At 41.6% G+C, this 19,908-nt stretch overlaps 1 protein-coding gene across 2 annotated transcripts in view; it reads left to right on the plus strand.

Annotated features, from left to right (window-relative positions):
• Positions 1-19,371: 19,371 nt before the first annotated feature.
• Rnf150 (ring finger protein 150) overlaps positions 19,372-19,908 on the plus strand; it is a 226,565-nt gene continuing 226,028 nt past the window's right edge. For both annotated transcript variants that reach the window (XM_076864194.2, XM_077110142.1), the window contains exon 1: positions 19,372-19,881. In XM_076864194.2, coding sequence (XP_076720309.1) covers positions 19,392-19,881 — 490 coding nt within the window. In that variant the 5' untranslated portion in view covers positions 19,372-19,391. The remainder of the gene's footprint in view (positions 19,882-19,908) is intronic.

Raw genomic sequence — 19,908 nt, forward strand, 5'->3', positions numbered from 1 at the left:
TTTAGATGTCAGTCAAGCATTTATTTTGATGTCAGCACAGTTCTGGGCATTATAAGGGGAGACAGAAAAGAACAAGTAAAGAGTCAGAAGCCCCGAGCCTTAAGGAAATACAATCTTCTAAGAGCTACTTTAGTGTGGACAAGACCCTTTTAACCTACATGAGCCCTGGCCATTCCATAGCACCGCTGGGGGTAACAGTGACAGTGACGCTGTAGATAGAAGCCCTCTTTGTACATAATGCACATTGCAAATAGGAGATGGTAATAGGTTATCATGTAGAGTTCCTGCCTTAACGTTTTTAAAACATACCCCCCAAAGTCAAGACACATGGGATTGATAGAGAAACAGACAATAGAGCAGATCAGCCTAATAAGAGAAATTTTAGCTTCCAAAAGCTAAAACACCAAGTGAATTCCAAGTGGACTGAGAAATAGAAGCGTAAAGTTCCCCTTCACTGTGGTGACTTTACCAAGGCAGGCATGGCGGGCTGCTACGGCCTTCCCAGTTCACTCTCCCGTGTTCTGTAAATCCCTAGTCACTAGGTCAGTCATGATTCTCCTCCCCTTGCCTGTGACTGAATTTGGTCAGGTTTATATGACACAACCCAAGTCAGTGGGATCTGAATGTCTTGGGGGCAGCAGTGCGGATGGCCACACTAGGAATGGTTATTCTTACTATTTAAAAAAAAACATAAAGGAAGCAACATACACCCAATTTTTTAACGTGTGTTCTTGCCTTTTCATGAAACACCTGAAACTTCTGCTGCTGACTGCTGACACTCTGGAGTGGGCGGAGTAAAGAGATGGAAAGCACCTGGATTTTGATAACAGGTTTGCCCTGTGGACGGAACCAGCCATAGAACTGCCTGCCTCTAGACTTTGTGCTATATAAGATACTCAGTCCACTGATTTTCAAGCTATTTTTAGTTAGGGATTCTATTACTCGCAGCTGCAAGCATCCTCATATTTTCAACAAAATGTGTTGCCATTCTCTAAGGCCTCTTTACTTTGGAATGCCTGGATCTTGATGGATTTCTTTTTCTTTTCTTTTTCTTTTTTGTATTGCAATTCTTATTACACATATATACCACAATTTTTCATATCTCTGTTTGTATATAAAGTATGTTGACATCCAATTCGTGTCTTCATACATGTACTTTGGATAATGATGTCCATCACATTCCACCATCCTTGCTATTCCCCTGCCCCCTCCCTTTCCCTCCTACCCCTCTGCCCTATCTACAATCGATCTAATCCTCCAATGCTCCCCCTCCCTAACCCACTATGAGTCAGCCTCCTTATATCAGAGAAAACATTTGGCATTTTTTTGGGGGGGGATTGGCTAACTTCACTAAGCATTATATTCTCCAACACCATCGCCATCCATTTACCTGCAAATGCCATAATTTTATTCTCTTTTGTTGCTAAGTAAAAGGATTTCTTTCTTTTAATCATCTACAACAAAAATTATGGATACTGCATACCAACATGGAGCAGCAGAAACTCAGGCCATAGAGGAATGCTTATGAAGGAGGATGTATTGGTCATTTATCTGAGTTTGATGAAGGGTAACATCGCTCGGCATTTATTTTGGATAATAGACAGGTTCTATCTCCTGACCCTGCATCGCATGCAAGGAGATAGTCACCTCTACCCACCTTTACAATTACTATAGAATTAAATGTGATGCTGTTCTTAAATCTCAAAGTGTTGTTGGATAATGGTGGCCCTCTTTTTCATCATCTCTACACGTTACATACTTTCAACCTTCAAACCTTTCTGAGACTCACCTTGTCATGACAAGCTTTCTCCAAATTAGATTCAGCTGTTAATTTATGGCCCCTTTACACTCAGATCTATGGTCTGCATTTTAAGTACAGCTGCTTGTTTTCAGATATGGTACACAGGGATACAGTCTCTCTCTCTCCAAATATGTACTGGGATTGAAAGGAGGTCAACTGAAGTAGAGACTTTGTTTGTGAGTATGTGTGTTCTCTGACTCTTCTCAACCCTTCTCAGCTACCCAATATTTAGCCTACTGATCTAAACACAGTCATTATCCAATATACAAGACAGGCAGAACAGCTTGCTGAACAACCCTACTGACATCATGTCATGCTTTGCAGGCAAGCTAAGGAAGGACAGGATGACCTCCCTTTTTATTTGCAGGCTTTTCAAGTTCCTCTTTAGCTTTATAAAAGCCAGTTCCTCTCCCCAGAGGGGGAGTATTTGGCTACTTATATGGGAAGAACGTAAGTTGAAATTTGGCCAAAGAACTGATAGCACTATCAACTGGACACAGAGTCTTTCTGCTTTATGTCAACCATCAAGAAGAGATCCCCTGTCACATACTCTCTGGACATTGTTGAAATGATTCACTTAAGAAGAGACTTGCTGAGTGCCTTTTACCTTTCTGGAACCATTCTAAGAGCTTTCATATGTAGTACTAATTAAATACAGCAAACTGACGAGGTAGGGATAGCAATCCTCTGTTTTACACATGAGGAAAGTGCCACATTTGACCCTGGCAGTCTGACTCCAAAGCCTGCTGCCCTAACCGAGTACTGCTGCTGGTGCCTGCTCATGGCTGCACGCCTTCCCTAATTCACTACTGCAGACGGCCTTTCCTTTTCACCTGTCTGTCCATATTTCCTCTTCCAAGGCTCAGGGCTTCAGTATATGAATTTAGTGGAAGGGACACAATTCAGTACTGTATTAATCCCCCTTCCCACCAGTTTCTCCAAAAAGTACTTGGACATCTTCAATTACTGTATATTCTCAGCTTGAGGAAGGAACAGAAGAACACAATTATGTATATCGTAAGCAAAGTGTACAATTATGATGTTGTAAATGTTTCTTAGGGATATGCTTTCGTTATTCAAAAACACTGCCTGAAATTGTTTTCATAGGCTAATTTAATATTCTAATCACAAAATGTTACATATATATGACACATGACATTTATCTAACAAAAAATATAGGTTGAACTCCCTGATTTTTATTCCCTAGAAGTGATTAGCATGTGTCAAATATCTGGGGCAGGAAATAATTAAGAATGAGTCCTAAGAAGTAAATAAAAAGGTTGGAAAAATCTAATTGCGTAATTCATATTGAGAGCCATTATTCACTTTAGTGAAATTAAAAACAATGACTCCATGGAAATTTTCATATTTTTTAATAAAAACAAATGATAATAAAATAATAGAAACAAGTAAATATATGAATGTGTTTTAAGATTTGTAATACATTACATTACAGCAAAAAAATCATGTTATAGGCCAAAAAGAAATTCAAACATTCTAGATTCACTTTTTCAAGAGGGTAGAATATTCCCTTCCAGCACTAATTACTTAGCTATACTCTTCTCAAAACTCAAAATATTTGAAAGGTAATGCTGATGTTCTCTTTTTATGTAACTAGACAAAATCCCTGCATGAGTGTTAAGTCCACCATCAGATAGATATACAAGCTATATATCTGTGATCTTAAGTGGATTCCATCCTGGCAATGTCTCACCCACTGAAGAATCCCTGGGACATAACATCATTTCCTAATAAAATTTCACAGCTCAAACCTTCATATATTTCTAATGACTCATTGTAGAATTTTCAAAATCAATTGAGAGGGATTAACAGATTGCTTAGACAATAATAACAAACAAACAAAAAGTGGCAGACCTACATCATGAATTTCTTTAAGAATTAAATATGCCCAACAATAGATATCTGTTAAATCAATTAAAATAGCTTTTCCATCTGAATGAAATTTGAAACTGGCATAGAAAACAAATTGTCTGTAGGATTATATCATGGGAACACATTTGCCTACCTTGGGGAATTTTCAATTTGTAAGTACAAATGTTATAAAGATTAAGAACATCATTTCCTTGCCCATAAAATCCCCAAACCCTGGTAAACAAGAAGCCAAACAATGAAAATAATAAACTTCCATAATGTCAGGAATTATCCTACTCTAAGGTAAAATGTTAAACTAGATAATATTTTTTTCTTCTGAATTCCAATATTTTTTTTCTATTTTATGATTCTTCCAGTTTACTATTGACCTTCCTAGAATAGCATATTTTAAAAAACAGCATGTAATAATTATTTAATTGTCTTTTTTTAAAAAAGAATTCCTATAGCTCTCAGTGTTACTTAAATTAATTTTATGTTATTACTTAAATATATTGGACCATGCATTTATTCTTACAATGCTTATACAACTATGAAAACCAAACTTATTTGCAGATCAAATGATGCTAAAAGTTAATTTAATATACCTAATTTATTATCTCACTCCAGAGTTCTTTATTGGGTATATACTGCATTCTAGGAGCTAGTGCAGATTCTAGCTTCACCACTGGAAAGAATGTGTATGAAAGTCCCTGCTCTCTCGGAATTCACATTCTATGGAGTGGAAGCAAGAGAGACACAGGGACAAAGAGGGAGGGAAAGGGGTGGAAGTGGGAAGGAAGGAGAATGCACATAACATCCATATCTTAAAACAACAGCACAGTATGCTGAATGGAAATGAGCAGGAGGAAAAGAGTCAGGAATGTAAGAAGGGAGAGTGTGCATCATTTTCAGCTGAGTGATGGGGGAAGCAAGCATTTGACAAAAATTTTGAAGGAGATGAGGGGTGAGCCACGAAGATAGCTTGGAGAACCACTTTCAGCTAGAACAGCCAGAAAGGAGATCTGGGGTCAGAACAAACATGGCCTCTCCAAGGAACAGCAGGGAGACCCTTGTGGCTGGGGTGGAGAGACCAAGATGATGTTACAGGGAGAACAGGAGGGAGATGTAGGGATGTTAAGTGCAGAACCAGCTCATGGAGGTCAGCCATTTTTTAAACATTGGCTCTAGGCTGAGAGACATGGAGGAGACTGAACAAATGAGTGGCTTCATCTCATTTGTGTTTCATCAGGATGACTTGGACAGCCATGTAATAGAGGCCAGGGTAGAACCAAGGACCAGGAAGGAATCTATTACAATAACCCAGGTGGTCCATGGTAGTGGGTCAGGCCACAGTGAAAGCAGTGAAGCAGTTAAGAAGTGGTCAGAATGTGGTGCATTTGCTGAGATCCTGGACACAAGGAGAAGCAAAGTGAGGAGTCAGAGATGACACCAGAGTTTTCACTCTGAACCACTGAAAGGAAGACGTGGCTATTAACTGATGATGCTTTGCTGAAACTGAAAGGCTACTTACATGGTACCAAGCACTGATATGAAGTCGTTTTGAGTTCTGTAATATAGATTCACCATTTTTGTCTATGGGAAGTGCTGCAAAACTTTATTGATAAATGGTCCTGTGATTTAATTTGACATCCGCTCTAGTGTGGATCTGAAATGTTCTCCAAAGGCTCATGTGTTAAAGGATTGATCCCTAGAGCAACTACATAGGATTAAATAGCATGAAGGCAACTGGAAATATGGATCCAAAGTAAGGGTCCTGAAACCGTCCCGGGGTCCTGTTGCATGAAGACCCATCACCCTCGGTCAGTACCAAACATGCTTATGTGTAACTTTAAGATAATCTTGGAGACAAAACGAAAATTTTAATTTCAGGAATAGTTTAATATCCTAGGAAACATTTTCTTGATTCAATGAATGTCTGCCTCCTGCAGACATTTTTCCTTGTCAGGAAAACAGGGTCAAACCCTCTATTATTTAGTTTCAAAACATGATGTAAATTAGCAAATGGCTTAGTCAAAAGGACCAACTTTTTTCTGATTCCTGAAACATTTATCCCTGCCTAGGTAATACAAAGTAGCCTAAGTAATACAAAGTAGTAGATCCAATTATTGATTAGAACATATTCTCTATTGCTGTGTCTTAGAAATTTCTGATTCAACTGGTAGAGTTATCTTCTCCCTTCTGGTGTAACAGGGACAGAGACCAGGGAGAAGTCAGTTATGTCCCAGTGAGACGTAGGCAGAGGCAAGTGGGCTGCTGAACAGTTGTGAACCCCAGTCCCCACCGGAGGCAGCTGTTTGACACTATATCTGTCCTGACATAATGATACCCTGAGACATAACTTGACTCCATGAATTCTTGACAAGATATGATAGTCGGGAACCTGAACCATCGTAGAACATGAGCATTGGATCTTCCATGAGATACAGTCACCCAAGTAGGTCCTGACCTATCACAGGCCTCTATCCTGAGCTAATAAATGAGCTGTGCAATTGATCTCATGTCTGTCTTCTTTTCTTGTCTCCACACCCAAAAATGAGATTTTCCTTTTTCTTTTTGTAATATCCAGTTTTAAAGATTACTCAGTGTAGTATAGCCATGACAAATAAGGCAAGAATTAAAATAGGCTATAAATCATTGTCTAATCCACAGAAGTTATTCTGTGATAAAACAGATAACCACATTGTTCTTATGAACGCACACACTCACTCCCTTATAGCTGGAAATGATCTATGTATATTTTAGTCTCTTAGCCTGTTGGGCTTCTTTTTTTTAAAAAATCTGTCTTTGTAATAGTTTATACTTCTTTATTTCTGGTTTCATATTTAACTAGGTTTCACAATAGTCTATAATTCGCTGGTGTTTTAGTTTTAATCTTACTCATGTTAAATGAGAATATTTCCTAGTCAATTTGTATGCATTTTTCCATGGGTCAGTATGTATTTTCTTTCTGTTGCCTTAGTGTTTTGTATTTATTTAATTTCTATAGTTTTATTTGCCACTAAAAAGCTTATATAATAGAACTTAGACAATTTAGGAAGTTAGTTAGCCAATTCTAAGCACTGACTATTGAAATTGAGGTAATATAATTATGATCTATTTTTTTTTCCTGGGTTATCCAAATGATTCTCATCCTGGCCTCACATTAGAGACTCCTGAGTTGCTTTTAAGAGTGTCATTATCAGAGTCCCACTCAGGTCTGTTGAATTTAAAACTCTGCAAGTATTGTACAAGAAAAACAACAACAACAAAAATAAATAAAAAGCTTTCCCCGGTGATTCTAACATGTAGCCTGGTTAGGAAGTTTTTTTAATTTGACTCTGAAGCTGGAGATCTGGGCCTAAATGAAGTACTTTGGGGCTCCTGCTTCCTGCTACCATCAACAAATCTGAGGATGTGAAATGAGAATGGAGAATTAAGGATGCCATGACTAGAAACCTGAAAACTACCTAGATGTTCTCACTTAGTCTGGTCATATACCTACACCTAAATTAATGTTTTGCAAAACTCTCAAGGTGACTCCTATAGCAAGCAAGAGAGAAAGATGCAAATTTTCACAAACATATACCTGTGTGCACATCTGATTATATATTTGTTTTCTTATGGTGAGGATCTAATAGTATAGCCTTGCCAGTGAGTCACTTTAACAACACAGGAATCATTCCCATTATAACTCTTTACACACTTAAGGTTCTCATTTAATGTCTGAGAATTTGGTGCGATTACAGAAGTGGTACTAAGTGGTAGCAGAACAGCAAATATTCACTGCTACTTGGCAGGAGGAAGTCACCACTCTACGAACTTTGCATGGTGAATTTTAGCCTATTTTATAGATATTCTTATCATTTCCATCTTATATGTTCCATAGAAATGCTTTCTCTGTTGCATTATTAGTCAGTGCTCTCCTTTGAATTTTACAAGGGGCTAGTGTCAAAATAACCATTTAAATATGACGGTACTTTTTGCAAAAAAAAAAAAAAAAATGTTGAGACCTTGAGTATTATACTATGATAATACAATGACTGTTGTAAATATATTTAAATAAGTTATAAGTAAGAAAATATACACCTAAAGGCAAATTTGTTTTTATTCCTTTATGAAATAAATAAATAAAATCCCTCTTATGTTTCATTTTATGCCTAATTAGGACATGCTGATCAAATTCAGCACTCAAGAATAATAATTAATACATTCTTGTACTGATAATATTTTTTTCTATTTCTTTTACTTGATTTCATGGTTTTTTTTCTTTTTTACTAGGCATTGGACTACTTTATATTATGATTGACTTTGTAAGCCTATACTAATTGTGTTTCTGGAATAGGTAGAATACAAATGTGAAGTAAATGTCTTAAATGACCAGATTGTATTTGTCTAGACCTTGAAATTGGACTTTGTCACTGATGAGCCCAGTTTGGAATTAGATGTTTATTAATGCTTTCAGGAGCAGGAATGCTCTTATACACCAGAAAACTTAGGGCCTGCACAGACTCATTTAATGAGGTTGAGGATTTACCTTTTAAGAAGTTCACTTTAATTGCTGTGTGAAGACTCCTGGATGGGCAAGCCCATAATCCATTTGGAAGTTTATGGTATTTATCTAGATGGGAAGGTTGGTGGACTGGCATAAGGAGGTAATGAAACCACGGAGAAGAAGATCAATTTGAGATTTATTAAGAAGGCTGATACATCTGCTATTTGGGGGTGTGACTGGGACCTGTAAGGGAAAGAGGAATTGAGAACTCCTAGTTTGAGAATCTGAGGGGCAGTGGTACCATACACTATATTAGGAAGGCTGGGATGAGAAGTTCCATGTTTGACATATTAATTTTGTGATACTCATAAATCATCAATATCAATGTACAAAACAGGCAGTTAGATAAGTGAGTCTGAGGCTCAAAGAAAATAAATTCAGGAGTCATCAGTTGAAAGATGATACGTAAAACTGGGAGACATCACCTAAACAGAGTATAAAAGGAAGTTAAGAGATCACAGCAATTCTTAGGTGCCCCAACATTGTAAGGAGCCCCAACATTGCATGTTAACCTGAGGAGTCAAAAGAATGGTGATAAGGAAAACAAGAGAAAATGGTGTTTCAAACAGAAGGCCACAGTCCACAGAAGGCCAGTCAACCTAGTCCAGTGCTGGTGAGAGGTAAGACAGGTGAGAAAAGAGTTGTTTCCATTGGATTTGACAAAACTGTTCATTGGCTACCAGAGAAGTTTCCATAAAAGGTCTGGGCATGTCATCAGTTCATTTTCTGTTGTTCTAACAAAATACCTGAGATGGGGTAATTTATAAAGAATAAAAATTTGTTTGACTCATGATTCTGGAGCCTGGAAAGTCTAAGACATGATGCCTGTTGAGAGCCACAGCCGAAGGGGCCCCAGCAAACTTTCAGACTGCCAGCTGATGATTAGCTCACAGCGGCCCCAGCAACATCTAGCTGATTGGCTCCTCTGCGGTGAAGCTCATTGGGCTGTTTCCCTGCCCTTTCAGGCCACGGAGCTGCTCATTGGGGGACTTTTTGGCTCCGCCCATGCAACCCAGCCAATTGGCCTCAAAAGCAAGAGGATTGTGGGAGGTGTGGAGGCTGGTGGTTGGGGAGTGTGGCTTGTGGGAAGCCGGTGGTGGCAGTTGGGCTCTGAGTGTTTTTTCCTGAGGAGCTGTTTTGTTTGGCGTGTGTGGTTCTAAAAATAAAGTTAGTTTCTTTTGACAAGTGGCTCCTGAATTGTGCCCAACCAGACTGCGGCAATGCCAGCATCTGTTCTGCATCCACTTGGAAGTCTGCTCTGCATCTGGAGAGGACCTTCTTGCTGCATCATGACATGGTGGAGGGCATTACTTAGCAAGACGAAGCAAGCATTCCAGTTCAGTTCTCTCTTCCTCCTCTCATAAAGTCACTAATGTCATTGCAGGGGTTCCCACCCTCATGACCTCATTTAATCCTAAATTACCCCAAAGGCCTTATTTCCAATTACTCACAAATTTGGGGATTGAGTTTCCTACACAAGAAGGGACATATTCAAATCATAGTGGGGCAGAAGACAGAATATGGTGGGAGAAAGGATGGAAGAGAAGGACAACTACTTTGCCAAACACTGTTGAAGAGTTTTGCTGTCATAATGGAGAAGAGTGGAGGTTGTAGCTGAGGAGCAGGACTGGGTTTCTGGCACTGCTAGAACTGGTTGGTGTGTTGCTGGGATTACTTCAATTAACAAGTGGTGATTAATGATGTGGGAGAGGGACGGAGGAACTATAGGAGAAAAGTTCCTAAGAAGGCAAGAGGGGACGAGGGTCCAAGCAAGAGCTGGAGAGTTGGTCTTGATAGGCTAGAGGTACTTTCCCCATTTAAACAGTGAGGAAGAATAAATTGGGGTGAAAGTAGACTAGATTTTAGGTCAAATGGTGGGAAAATGGGAAGTTCAATTTGAAAGGCTTTCCTTTTTTAAAAAAATTTATTTATTTATTCTAATTTGTTATACATGACAGCAGAATGCATTTCAATTCATGGTACACACATAGAACACAAATTTTCATTTATCTGTGACTCTACACAAAGTACAGTCACACCATTCATGTCCTCATACATGTACTTATGGTAATGATGTCCATCTCATTCCACTGTCTTTCCTACCCCCAAGTCCCCTCCTTTCCACTCCCTCCCCTTTGCCCTACCTAAAGTTCCTCCATTCCTCCCATGCTCCCCACCACCCTCATTATGGGTCAGCACCAACATATCAGAGAAAACATTTGGCTTGGAAGGCTTTCTTTTATAAATAAAGTTTGATGCGATATGTAAGTTTAGGGAAGGAAAGCAGTTTACACACACACTGTGGGGAAGTGGTAGCAATAGGTGCGAAATATGCAAAGGGGTGTGGAGAGAGAACCTACCAGGGAAACATAGTAGGATTTCCTAGAGATGCCAACGTGACACTTGTGTCATGACCTGCTCAGTAGTGCCATCTTCGATAACATAACTTTTTATTTCTATTATTACAAACACTGGATAAAGGGGAGCCTCTTTCACTTTTGCCACCCCAATGCTCTCCACATGACTGGTATGCTAGTGTCTGTAAGGTCCTTGCTTAGCATCTGGACAGCCATCTTAAGTGACAGCCACCATTTTTTAAAAATTTCACTTTCCTGTCCAAGGGAGTTTCTGAGAAAGACTCCCCACACCCTCATACCAACCCCACCTTTAACCGCCTGCGTTAGGACCCGCCCGGCTCTAATACCTGAGCCTGCCCATAAAAGTCCCAAACCCCAAGCCTGTCTCTGTCTCTGGAGAGTGGCCTTTATTTGTCATCTCTGACAAATACACTCTCATGTGTATCTCTGCCTGGTCTCCGTCTTCATTCCTCACTCGCCCTTCTCAGGGTTCCTCCCTTTCCTTTCAGTGTCATCGTTCTCACAGTTTATTCTTAACCCATCCAAAGTCAAATGCTTTTCCAGAGAGAGAGGAGACCTGTTCCTGTGCCAGTGGTGTTGGTGGCAAGTGTCCTCAATCAGAAATTCTAGGTGAGTTCTCCACATCCACTTGGAATCACCAAGAGTCAAGCCTAATAATAATCACGGATGAAAGGACCTGTCCTTACCTTTGTCACCACAATGCAATAACAAGGAACCAAACAGAGAAGTGTATTTGACTTGATCAAGAGAATCACTGAATGCACAGATTGTCAGAGTTGGAGAGAGCCGAGGACATCATCAATGCCAATACCTCCGTTTTACAGGACAGAAGCTGGAGCAGAAAGGGACTGTCTGGGCTTTCACATTAGTTATCTGTAGCACCCGGGCAAGCATTCCATCTAGAGAACCTCTGTGAAAACCAGCACAGGGCGCGGCTGAAGGGTAATAATAAATGTTATTTTCTATCCCCTGTTCCTCCCCAGTGACCTTACCATGTGGCCAGTCAATGGAAATGTATTAACGCTGTCGTCTTGTGACCAGCTCTGTGTGATTACAGCTCAGTGGATGTTTAGGAATTAGTACCAAGAGTAAAGTATGCCAAAATGAGTGATTAGTCATGCTGCAGCCTTGACCTAAATAGCAAATTAGGCACAGAGCTGGGATTAAAACTCAGGACACCTGTGCTTTTCAGTCCTAAGGCCATCTCGTCTCCCCAGATGCGCTCCATGGCTGTTCACCCACTCTGTGGGAATGGGCTTCCTTGTAAAAAGGGAAGCCATGTGGAAGAGCATCTTTCTGAAGTGCCAAACTGAAAGGGCAGGAAGCGGACCCAGTTTCTCTCTCTCCTTTGGTAATTTTGACAAAGTGTAGTTTGAAGACGCTTGCGTCTACCAGCTGCCATGGAGGGTCAGTGTGCAATGCTCTGAATGTCCTGGCTTGAAGACACACCCTCCCCCACCCCAGCTTTCCAATGAGAAAGAACAAGATGATCTTAAAAAGAGTAGTAGAAGAAAAACAACTCCTTGTGCCCAACAAGGAGCAATGGTTTAGAACAACAAAAAATGAATAACCATGTGAAAAAAATAATAATAAAAAAGAAAAAGGAAACAGATGTATTGTGGTGAAGAGTGTTGTGTTGGTTTTGGCTCAAGTCTCAAATGAGTGTTTCTTAGCTGACTTTCTCTATCTGGCCTCTCAGACAGGAGATTGCTTGGATGGGTTGTGGTTAAGAATAAGAGTGAAAAAAGTCGAAATTAAATGTCAAAATTGTTTTGAAGACTTAAATTTTTAAAAAATCATTTGATCATTCCAAGGAGAACAAAAAGAAAAAAAAAAAGGTTAATTTTAGCATCGAATTCTATTGTTCTGAAAATTGAGACGTTAGTCTAGGAACAAAGAGCAAAGAAATGAGTATCCTTAGTTTCATGTGCACTCTCCCAAAATACTTTTCCAAAACCTCCCATTTCCATCTGTGATACTTGCAACAGAAGTTGAAAGGGGCTTTTGGACCTGGATGTTCTTATGCTCTGCCTGTATGGCTAGTGTGTGGCCTCCTAGGAGCAATGCAGCCCACCCTCAAGAGCAAGAAGAGTGGACTGTGAAAGAAAACTGAAGGCAAAAATAATAGTCCTGAACTGAGCAAATGAGTATTAGCCAGAGGCAAAATAAATAAGTTAATAAAGAAAGAAAGTGAAGTTACAAATAAGAGTCAAGTTAACACGAGAGTGAATATCTAAGACAAAGAGAACACCAATACCAGGGTAGAGCCCTTAAAACTGTAGCCTGGAGCCAGACTTCCAGTAACAAAATCCCCACTTTAGGACTTACCAGCTGTTCAACCTCAGGCAAGTTACTCCACTTCTTGAGTTTCTGTTTCCTCATTTGTGTATTGGGAATAATGATACCAGTCATCCTGACAAATAATAAGAGAGGCTCTGCCAAGTGCTGGGAACAAATAGTGCATATATATATATTAAGTGTTCAAAAATGTAGCTTGTTGTTACAATTTGTTATTCAACCCATTTATGGATGCCTACTATGGGCCAGACCCTGCAGCAAATGCTTGGACTACAAGTGCAAGTAAGAAATCCTCCCTGCACCAGCTTTGTAGACCTCAATCCGGTTATTTATGCTAAATGTGATGCACAATCAACCTGGCTCAATCATTACTATATTTTTTCCATTTCTATGCAGAATTATTGTTCTCCTTGAATTATTCTCATGGGTGTGTTTTTAAATTACCACATCTTACCTTCCCAACTCACTTGGATGATCTCATCTGCCTCTAACACTAGATTCAAAATCCTTGATGGGAGAGATTCTATGCTATTCTTTTGCACCTCCAGCTCAGAGCTTATTACCGAGGAGACAACCATCTACAGATGGTCCGACCTACACTGGTTTGAGTTTTGCATCACATTACATTGATGCAAAAGCAATGTGCATTGTAGAAATTGCACTTTGAATTATGAATTCTGACCTTTTCCTTGGCTGGTGATATGCAGTTTGATAATCTCTCATGATGCTGGGCAGTGGCAGTGAGCCGATGACCACGAAGAGAACAAGGCATACTCCATGGTGAGCTGCATCGCTGAGCTACCAGTTTCACTGGATTAGGTATATTAAATGCGTTTCAATTTCTGATATTGTCACTTTATAATGGAGTTACTGGGACTGATCCCCTTGTAAGTCAAGAACATAAATTTAAAAATTGACTTTCTTTACTGTTTAGAGGCACTGCAGTTTTAGACTCTGGTTTCCTCCTGCATTTCTGGTCTTGACTCCTCCAGAGTCCTAGAGGTCTCTCTCATTCTTCTTTGTCCCTAAAAATCATACATTGCCTTTCATGTCTCTCAATATTCTTGGGAATGGTGAAATCCTACCAGTTTTAAAGAGAAAACTGTAGCTCAGTATAGTTAAATTTTGCCTGTGTGGCAGAGCTGAGATTTTAATCCTGGATTGTCTGGCGTCAAAGTTGCCACGCTACCACTGCCACACAAACTTCTCTTCAAACAAATGTGGAAGACTGAGGAGAGGAAAAATTTCCTTAGGACAGGGCACATGAAACAAAGTATCACAGCATATGATCCCATAGGAAATCGCTTTTAAAAATAATAATGCCAGCCTTTACACATAAGGGTTCATGAATGCCATATAATATTTTGAAGTCCCCCTCCTTCACAGTTATGCTTCCTCCCTTTTCAGCATGGAGTTAGATATTTAGGAGCATATAGTGACAAAAGGACATATGCAGAAGAATTATTGAACAGGTATCAACTTTTTAAAAATGCAGTCAATCAATCAGTGTAAATGATAATTACGGTATGCATTAAACCCTGTATAATAAATCATCTGTGCATAATAATTCTACTAAAGCATAAAAATTTGTATGTAAGCGTAGGAGGAATGGTGTTGTCAAATGCTACTATACACTTCTTAGAAGTCAAAGGTCAGATTCCCTTTGAATAAGCTGTGCACATTAATGGTGAGATAAAAAAGCAGTGTCAAGGTTGAGAGCCTCTTAGGGAAAGCCCAATCAGCTAGCACCCAGAGAACCAGGGCACTACCACTCTCTGCACTGGCTGCTCTGTCTCTGACTCAGACACAAACATGTTGCATGTGTTTAAGTCAAATCTGCTCCCACCCCGTCTAAAACAAGATCATCTCCCTACATCAAAGAACCCTGTGGAAACTACTAATTCTATTTGGCCTAGGCCGCTTGACTGGTGGAGAAAATCCTCCCATAGGCCACGATTTGTTGCTGAGCTGTCCTCTGAGAATATTTCAAAAACTGTCTGTGGGAGCTCACTTTACCCTGGTGCCTGGTGATGCCAACCTTTGAAAAAGCGATTTGGTAATCCTATATGGTAAAACACATAACTTGAAAAGTCTTCAGGTGCTTTGATCTAGTAATCTCCCTTCTCACACACAATGCTGAGGCAAATTGCATCTAACTACCATTTTGGATACCTCTGGGCACCTTGAACTCTACCTCTCCAAAACTCTTGATTCTTATCCCAACCAGTTCTGCTTGCAATCTTCCTCATCTTGGAAAATGACAACCCCATCTTGCCAGTTGCTTTTCTTTCATACTCCACATCAAAGGTACCAGGGAAAAATACCAGGCACTGAGGAGATAATCACATCTCAACAGGTTCATTGCCACCTCCCTGTCATAGTCACTAGTTTCCATTTCCAAAATTGTTATAGTTCATTAACTGTCTTCCTTGCTTCCATACTTGCTCCAACAACTGTCAGAATAAACCGTTTAAAACACATCATATACTTGGACAAGTAGGAACTCAAACATCTTCAAGGGATTCTCCTCTCACCCAAAATACAATCCAAAGCATTCTCACTTTGACTGCCACATATGATCTGCCCTCCCATCTCTTCCGATCTCATCTCCTTTACTCTCTGTTTCTGTCACTGTTCTCAGGCCTCAGTGGCTGGGGTTTTAGCTCAGTGGTAGAGTGCTTGCCTGGCATGTGTGAGGATCTGGGTTTGATTCTCAGCACCATGTATAAATAAATAAAAATAAAGTTCCATTGACAACTAAAAGAAATTTTATTTGTATATAAACAATCTTGCCCTCAGGGACCTTGTTCTTCTGATTTCCTCTTCCTGGTACAGCTGGTCTCCCAAACATTGTTATGAATTCCACTTCTTTCAGGATTCTATTAAAACATCATTTCATCAGAGCAACTGACCCTGATATAAAGTAGCACCTTATGCAAAATAAACTACCTATCTTACAGGTGCTCTACTGCCTTTTCCTCATAGCACCTGTTATTGCTTGTCATTATGGAAACTCTCAAACATTTCTGTTTTCTCTGGCTACAGAATGTCAATTCCACAGAGCAAGAACTTTATCTTTTTCCATTCCCAATTGTAAACTTAGTGCCTGGACCACTAACTAATGTATCAAAATGCTCAGTAAAAATTGTGATATAAAGCTGGGGCTGTGGCTCAGTGGTAGAGAGCTCTCCTGGCATGTGTGAGGCACTGGGTTCAATCCTCAGCACCATCCCAAAATAAAGATATTGTGTCCACCTATAACTAAAAAATAAAAAAAATTGTGATATGAAGAAATACAGAGGTGTTTGCTCTATAAGAATGTCATATATTTGGCAGCAGATGTGATAAGGGATCTATGTTTTCCCCAAACACCAGATCAGTAGGTCAAATATGCCACTGAAAATGTGCATAGTTGTGCTGGAGAAGAATCATTAGCACAAAGTTGGAAGCATATTTATGTCCCTCCTCCAGAAAAAAAATGAACTTTGACTTTTTAACATCATGAACTGAGTTCCCAAGTTTTCTGAAGTGTGGCCAGAGAAAACAAAGATTTTATAGTAGATTTTCTTTCTCATTTTTTTTTTTCCTGAACCATGTAAGAGCAAGTTGCAGATAGAACACCTCGTAACGACTAAATACTTCAGTGGGCATATCCCTACAAGGACCTTCTCCACAAAACTACATGGTAAATATTCAAATCAGGAAATCACCCCAGGTGAAATATACTACCCAATCTACAGCCTTTATTCATTTTTTGTCAAGTGTTTAGTTTTCATTTCCAGTGCAGAAGAGGATCCAGGAACATTTGTTGCATTTAATCATCAAGTCTTGTGTCTTCATCTTGGATCAGTTAGTTCTTCTTTCTCTTTCATAAGAGTTTTGGAGAGGATAGACCTTTCATTTTGAAGGTGAATATTTAGAAAGCAAGATTTCTGATCATTGCTTCGAGAGTCTGAATGGAGAGAGATTTGGTATATATGTGCATGTGTGTGTGTGTGTATACATATACATATATATATATATGTATATATATTTTAAAATTTTTTAGTTGTCAATGGACTCTATTTTATTTATTTATATGTGGTCCTGAGAATCAAACCTAGTGCCTCACACATGCCAGGCAAGTGCTCTACCACTGAGCCACAACACAACCTGACACATATATTTTTTAAAAAAAGTAATTCCATGCTCATTTTTAATCCAATCCCATACCTCAGAGTTTCTTATAGTTTTTTTTCAATATTTACAAATTCCTTCTCCAACAGTAAGAAGCTGGCTCCCATTTTCCTTATGAGAGTACTTACGCTGCTACCTTCCTGACTGCCTATCTTCAGTCCCTAACTTCTCTAAGGGAAAGGGCACAGAAGGAGAGTCATACATTCTTCATGACACAGATTCTCCAAGTTTTGTGGCTAGAGGAAAACTGCTAAAAGATAGGTCTGGGGAATCACCGTGGTTTGCATTTTTGCAGAATCTACCTGGGGGTTTGGAGTCAGTGTACTCCTCCCTCAGATCTCTGGTGGTTCAGAAACCAGCAGCCAGGCATCTCCACTTTGCCTCCTTGGGCATTAGGCACTATAAAAAGCACTGTCCCGATTGCCTAGAAGCCTATTTTCTAAAAGGAATAAGCTAGGAACACATACAAATCCAGCACATCAAATACCATAGAGACAGATTCTTCTAAGTAGTTCTTGTGCCTGCTTCTAATTTGGGTATAGCTGGGGCTCTCTGCTCTCCCCTAACAGCCACCAGCTGTTTGTACTGCTGTCCAAAAAAGAGAAGTTTTGCTGGTGGACATTCATTAACAGAGAGCTGTACATGTATTCAGGTCCTGGGGAAATGGTGGACTTTTTGCTTTTTGATATGAATTGGGTCCTGGTTCTGTGAGTGATAGGGGAGAAATACCTGTGAGTGATTGAGAACCACCACACAAATATTTTTCAACACTTTATATTTTCGGTTTCTCAAACCAAGGAAACCATAGGTGAGAAAGGATAATAACCAAGCACTTAATTGGTAAGTAATTATGCTGTGCCACAGTTTTAAGATTACTCTAGGGAAACCGTATTCTCTGCTGAGTAGTTGTAATCTACATGCTCAACTGGAGAGCACTTGCTAAACAGTAACCCAGACAAATCTCCCTTGCCTATTGATGTTGTGAGTGCTCTGATGCCAGTCATGACAACCAAAATAAATACAGAGAGAAATGGCTCATCCAGTCTCTTTTCCTCCAGAGTTAGACAATGTCCATTTTATAAGGGGGGAAAAATGTCACGTGTTTGTTTCCAGATGGGAGAAAAGAAGCCTGCCTATTCCTATACCCACCCTAACAGGGTGGTCCCTAGACCAGCAGCATTAGATCAACTGGGAACTCCTTAGCAATGTGTGTTCTGGGGCCCAACCCAGACCTACTAGACCAGAAACTTCACAAGGCCCATTAGTCTGTTTTAAAACTAAAGTTTAATAGACAACGTTCTAGATATTTCAGGAGCAGTGTCAAAAGACCTTGAGACTAACAAGATTTAGACTTTGGTCCCGGGTCGGGTACTTTGGGAGCTCACCGTAGTTCTTCCAGCAAATGAAAAGGTTGTTTACAAGAGGCACGTTTTGCTATATTTAAGGCGCAGGAAGTTGTTTCCGTACTTATAGGTCAAGGGGTCGCTTCCCCTTTTGCCCCCACCTGGATCATGTCGCAAACTGATGGTGAATGTGAGACCCGGCAGGGGTCGCTGCTGTCCATGGAGAGAGACTGAGGGAGTGTGGCAAGTGAAGCCCAGAAGCTTTGACATCACACTAAGCTCCTCCTTGCACGCACACATTATACACACACAAAAACATATACAGACACTCATACACACACACACGGACCGCGTAACTCTTCTCTTCCCACTCGCTCCCATTCTCCCTGAGCCGACCCCTCCCGCGGCAAGTGGGTGTCCCGGCACAGCCATTAGTCAGGCCAGGAGCGCACGCCAGCTGCCCCAGCGAACCGGCGCGCAGTGGGGGCGGCCGCCAGGGCTGCGCCGGACCCGCTCACCCCGTCGCTCGGCTGCGGCGGCTGGGACACCCCGCCTGCGAGCGGCCGCGCCCGCCCCCGCCGGGGCCGGAGTGGGCAGAGCTGCCACCCCGCACGCTCCTGGGCCCCCTGCCACCCCATGAGAGAAGAAGCCGGCCGAAGGAGCAGGACGCTTGGCAGCTGGACTCCTCCGCAAGCCGAAGCGCCCCCTCCTTTCTCACCCCCAGCGCGCCGGAGAAGCAAGATGCAACCGCCGCGCTTCGGCTAAGAGGCGAAGGGGCCGGCGCCACCCGCTCGCCCGGAATCTGGTCCCCGAGGCGGCTGCGCGTCCCAGCCGCGGCCCCAAGGGCCCGGGAGTGAGCAGTAGCAGCAGCAGCTGGAGAAGCGGCCGGCCCGGGGTTGGCCCGGGCTGGGGAGGAGGGACGGGGCGGGAGGAGGGCGCGGGGGGCGGGGAGGGGGCCCCGGCGGATAAAGATGGCAATGTCTCTCATCCAAGCGTGCCGCAGTCTGGCTCTCTCAACATGGCTGCTTTCCTTTTGTTTCGTGCATCTGCTCTGCCTGGACTTCACCGTGGCCGAGAAGGAGGAATGGTATACCGCCTTCGTGAACATCACCTACGCCGAGCCCGCGCCGGACCCCGGGGCCGGGGCTGCGGGCGGCGGCGGCGGCGGCGCCGAGCTGCACACGGAGAAGACCGAGTGCGGGCGCTACGGGGAGCACTCGCCCAAGCAGGACGCCCGCGGGGAGGTGGTCATGGCCAGCTCGGCCCACGATCGCCTGGCTTGCGACCCCAACACCAAGTTCGCCGCGCCGACCCACGGCAAGAACTGGATAGCCCTCATCCCCAAGGGCAACTGCACGTACAGGGATAAGATCCGGAACGCGTTCCTGCAGAACGCCTCCGCTGTGGTTATCTTCAACGCGGGCTCCAACACCAACGAGACCATCACCATGCCCCACGCAGGTGAGCTGCCCCGGCCGGTGCTGGGCG

This window comes from Callospermophilus lateralis, chromosome 8 (genome assembly GCF_048772815.1).
Source record: "Callospermophilus lateralis isolate mCalLat2 chromosome 8, mCalLat2.hap1, whole genome shotgun sequence".
NCBI classification, from domain to species: Eukaryota; Metazoa; Chordata; class Mammalia; order Rodentia; family Sciuridae; genus Callospermophilus; species Callospermophilus lateralis.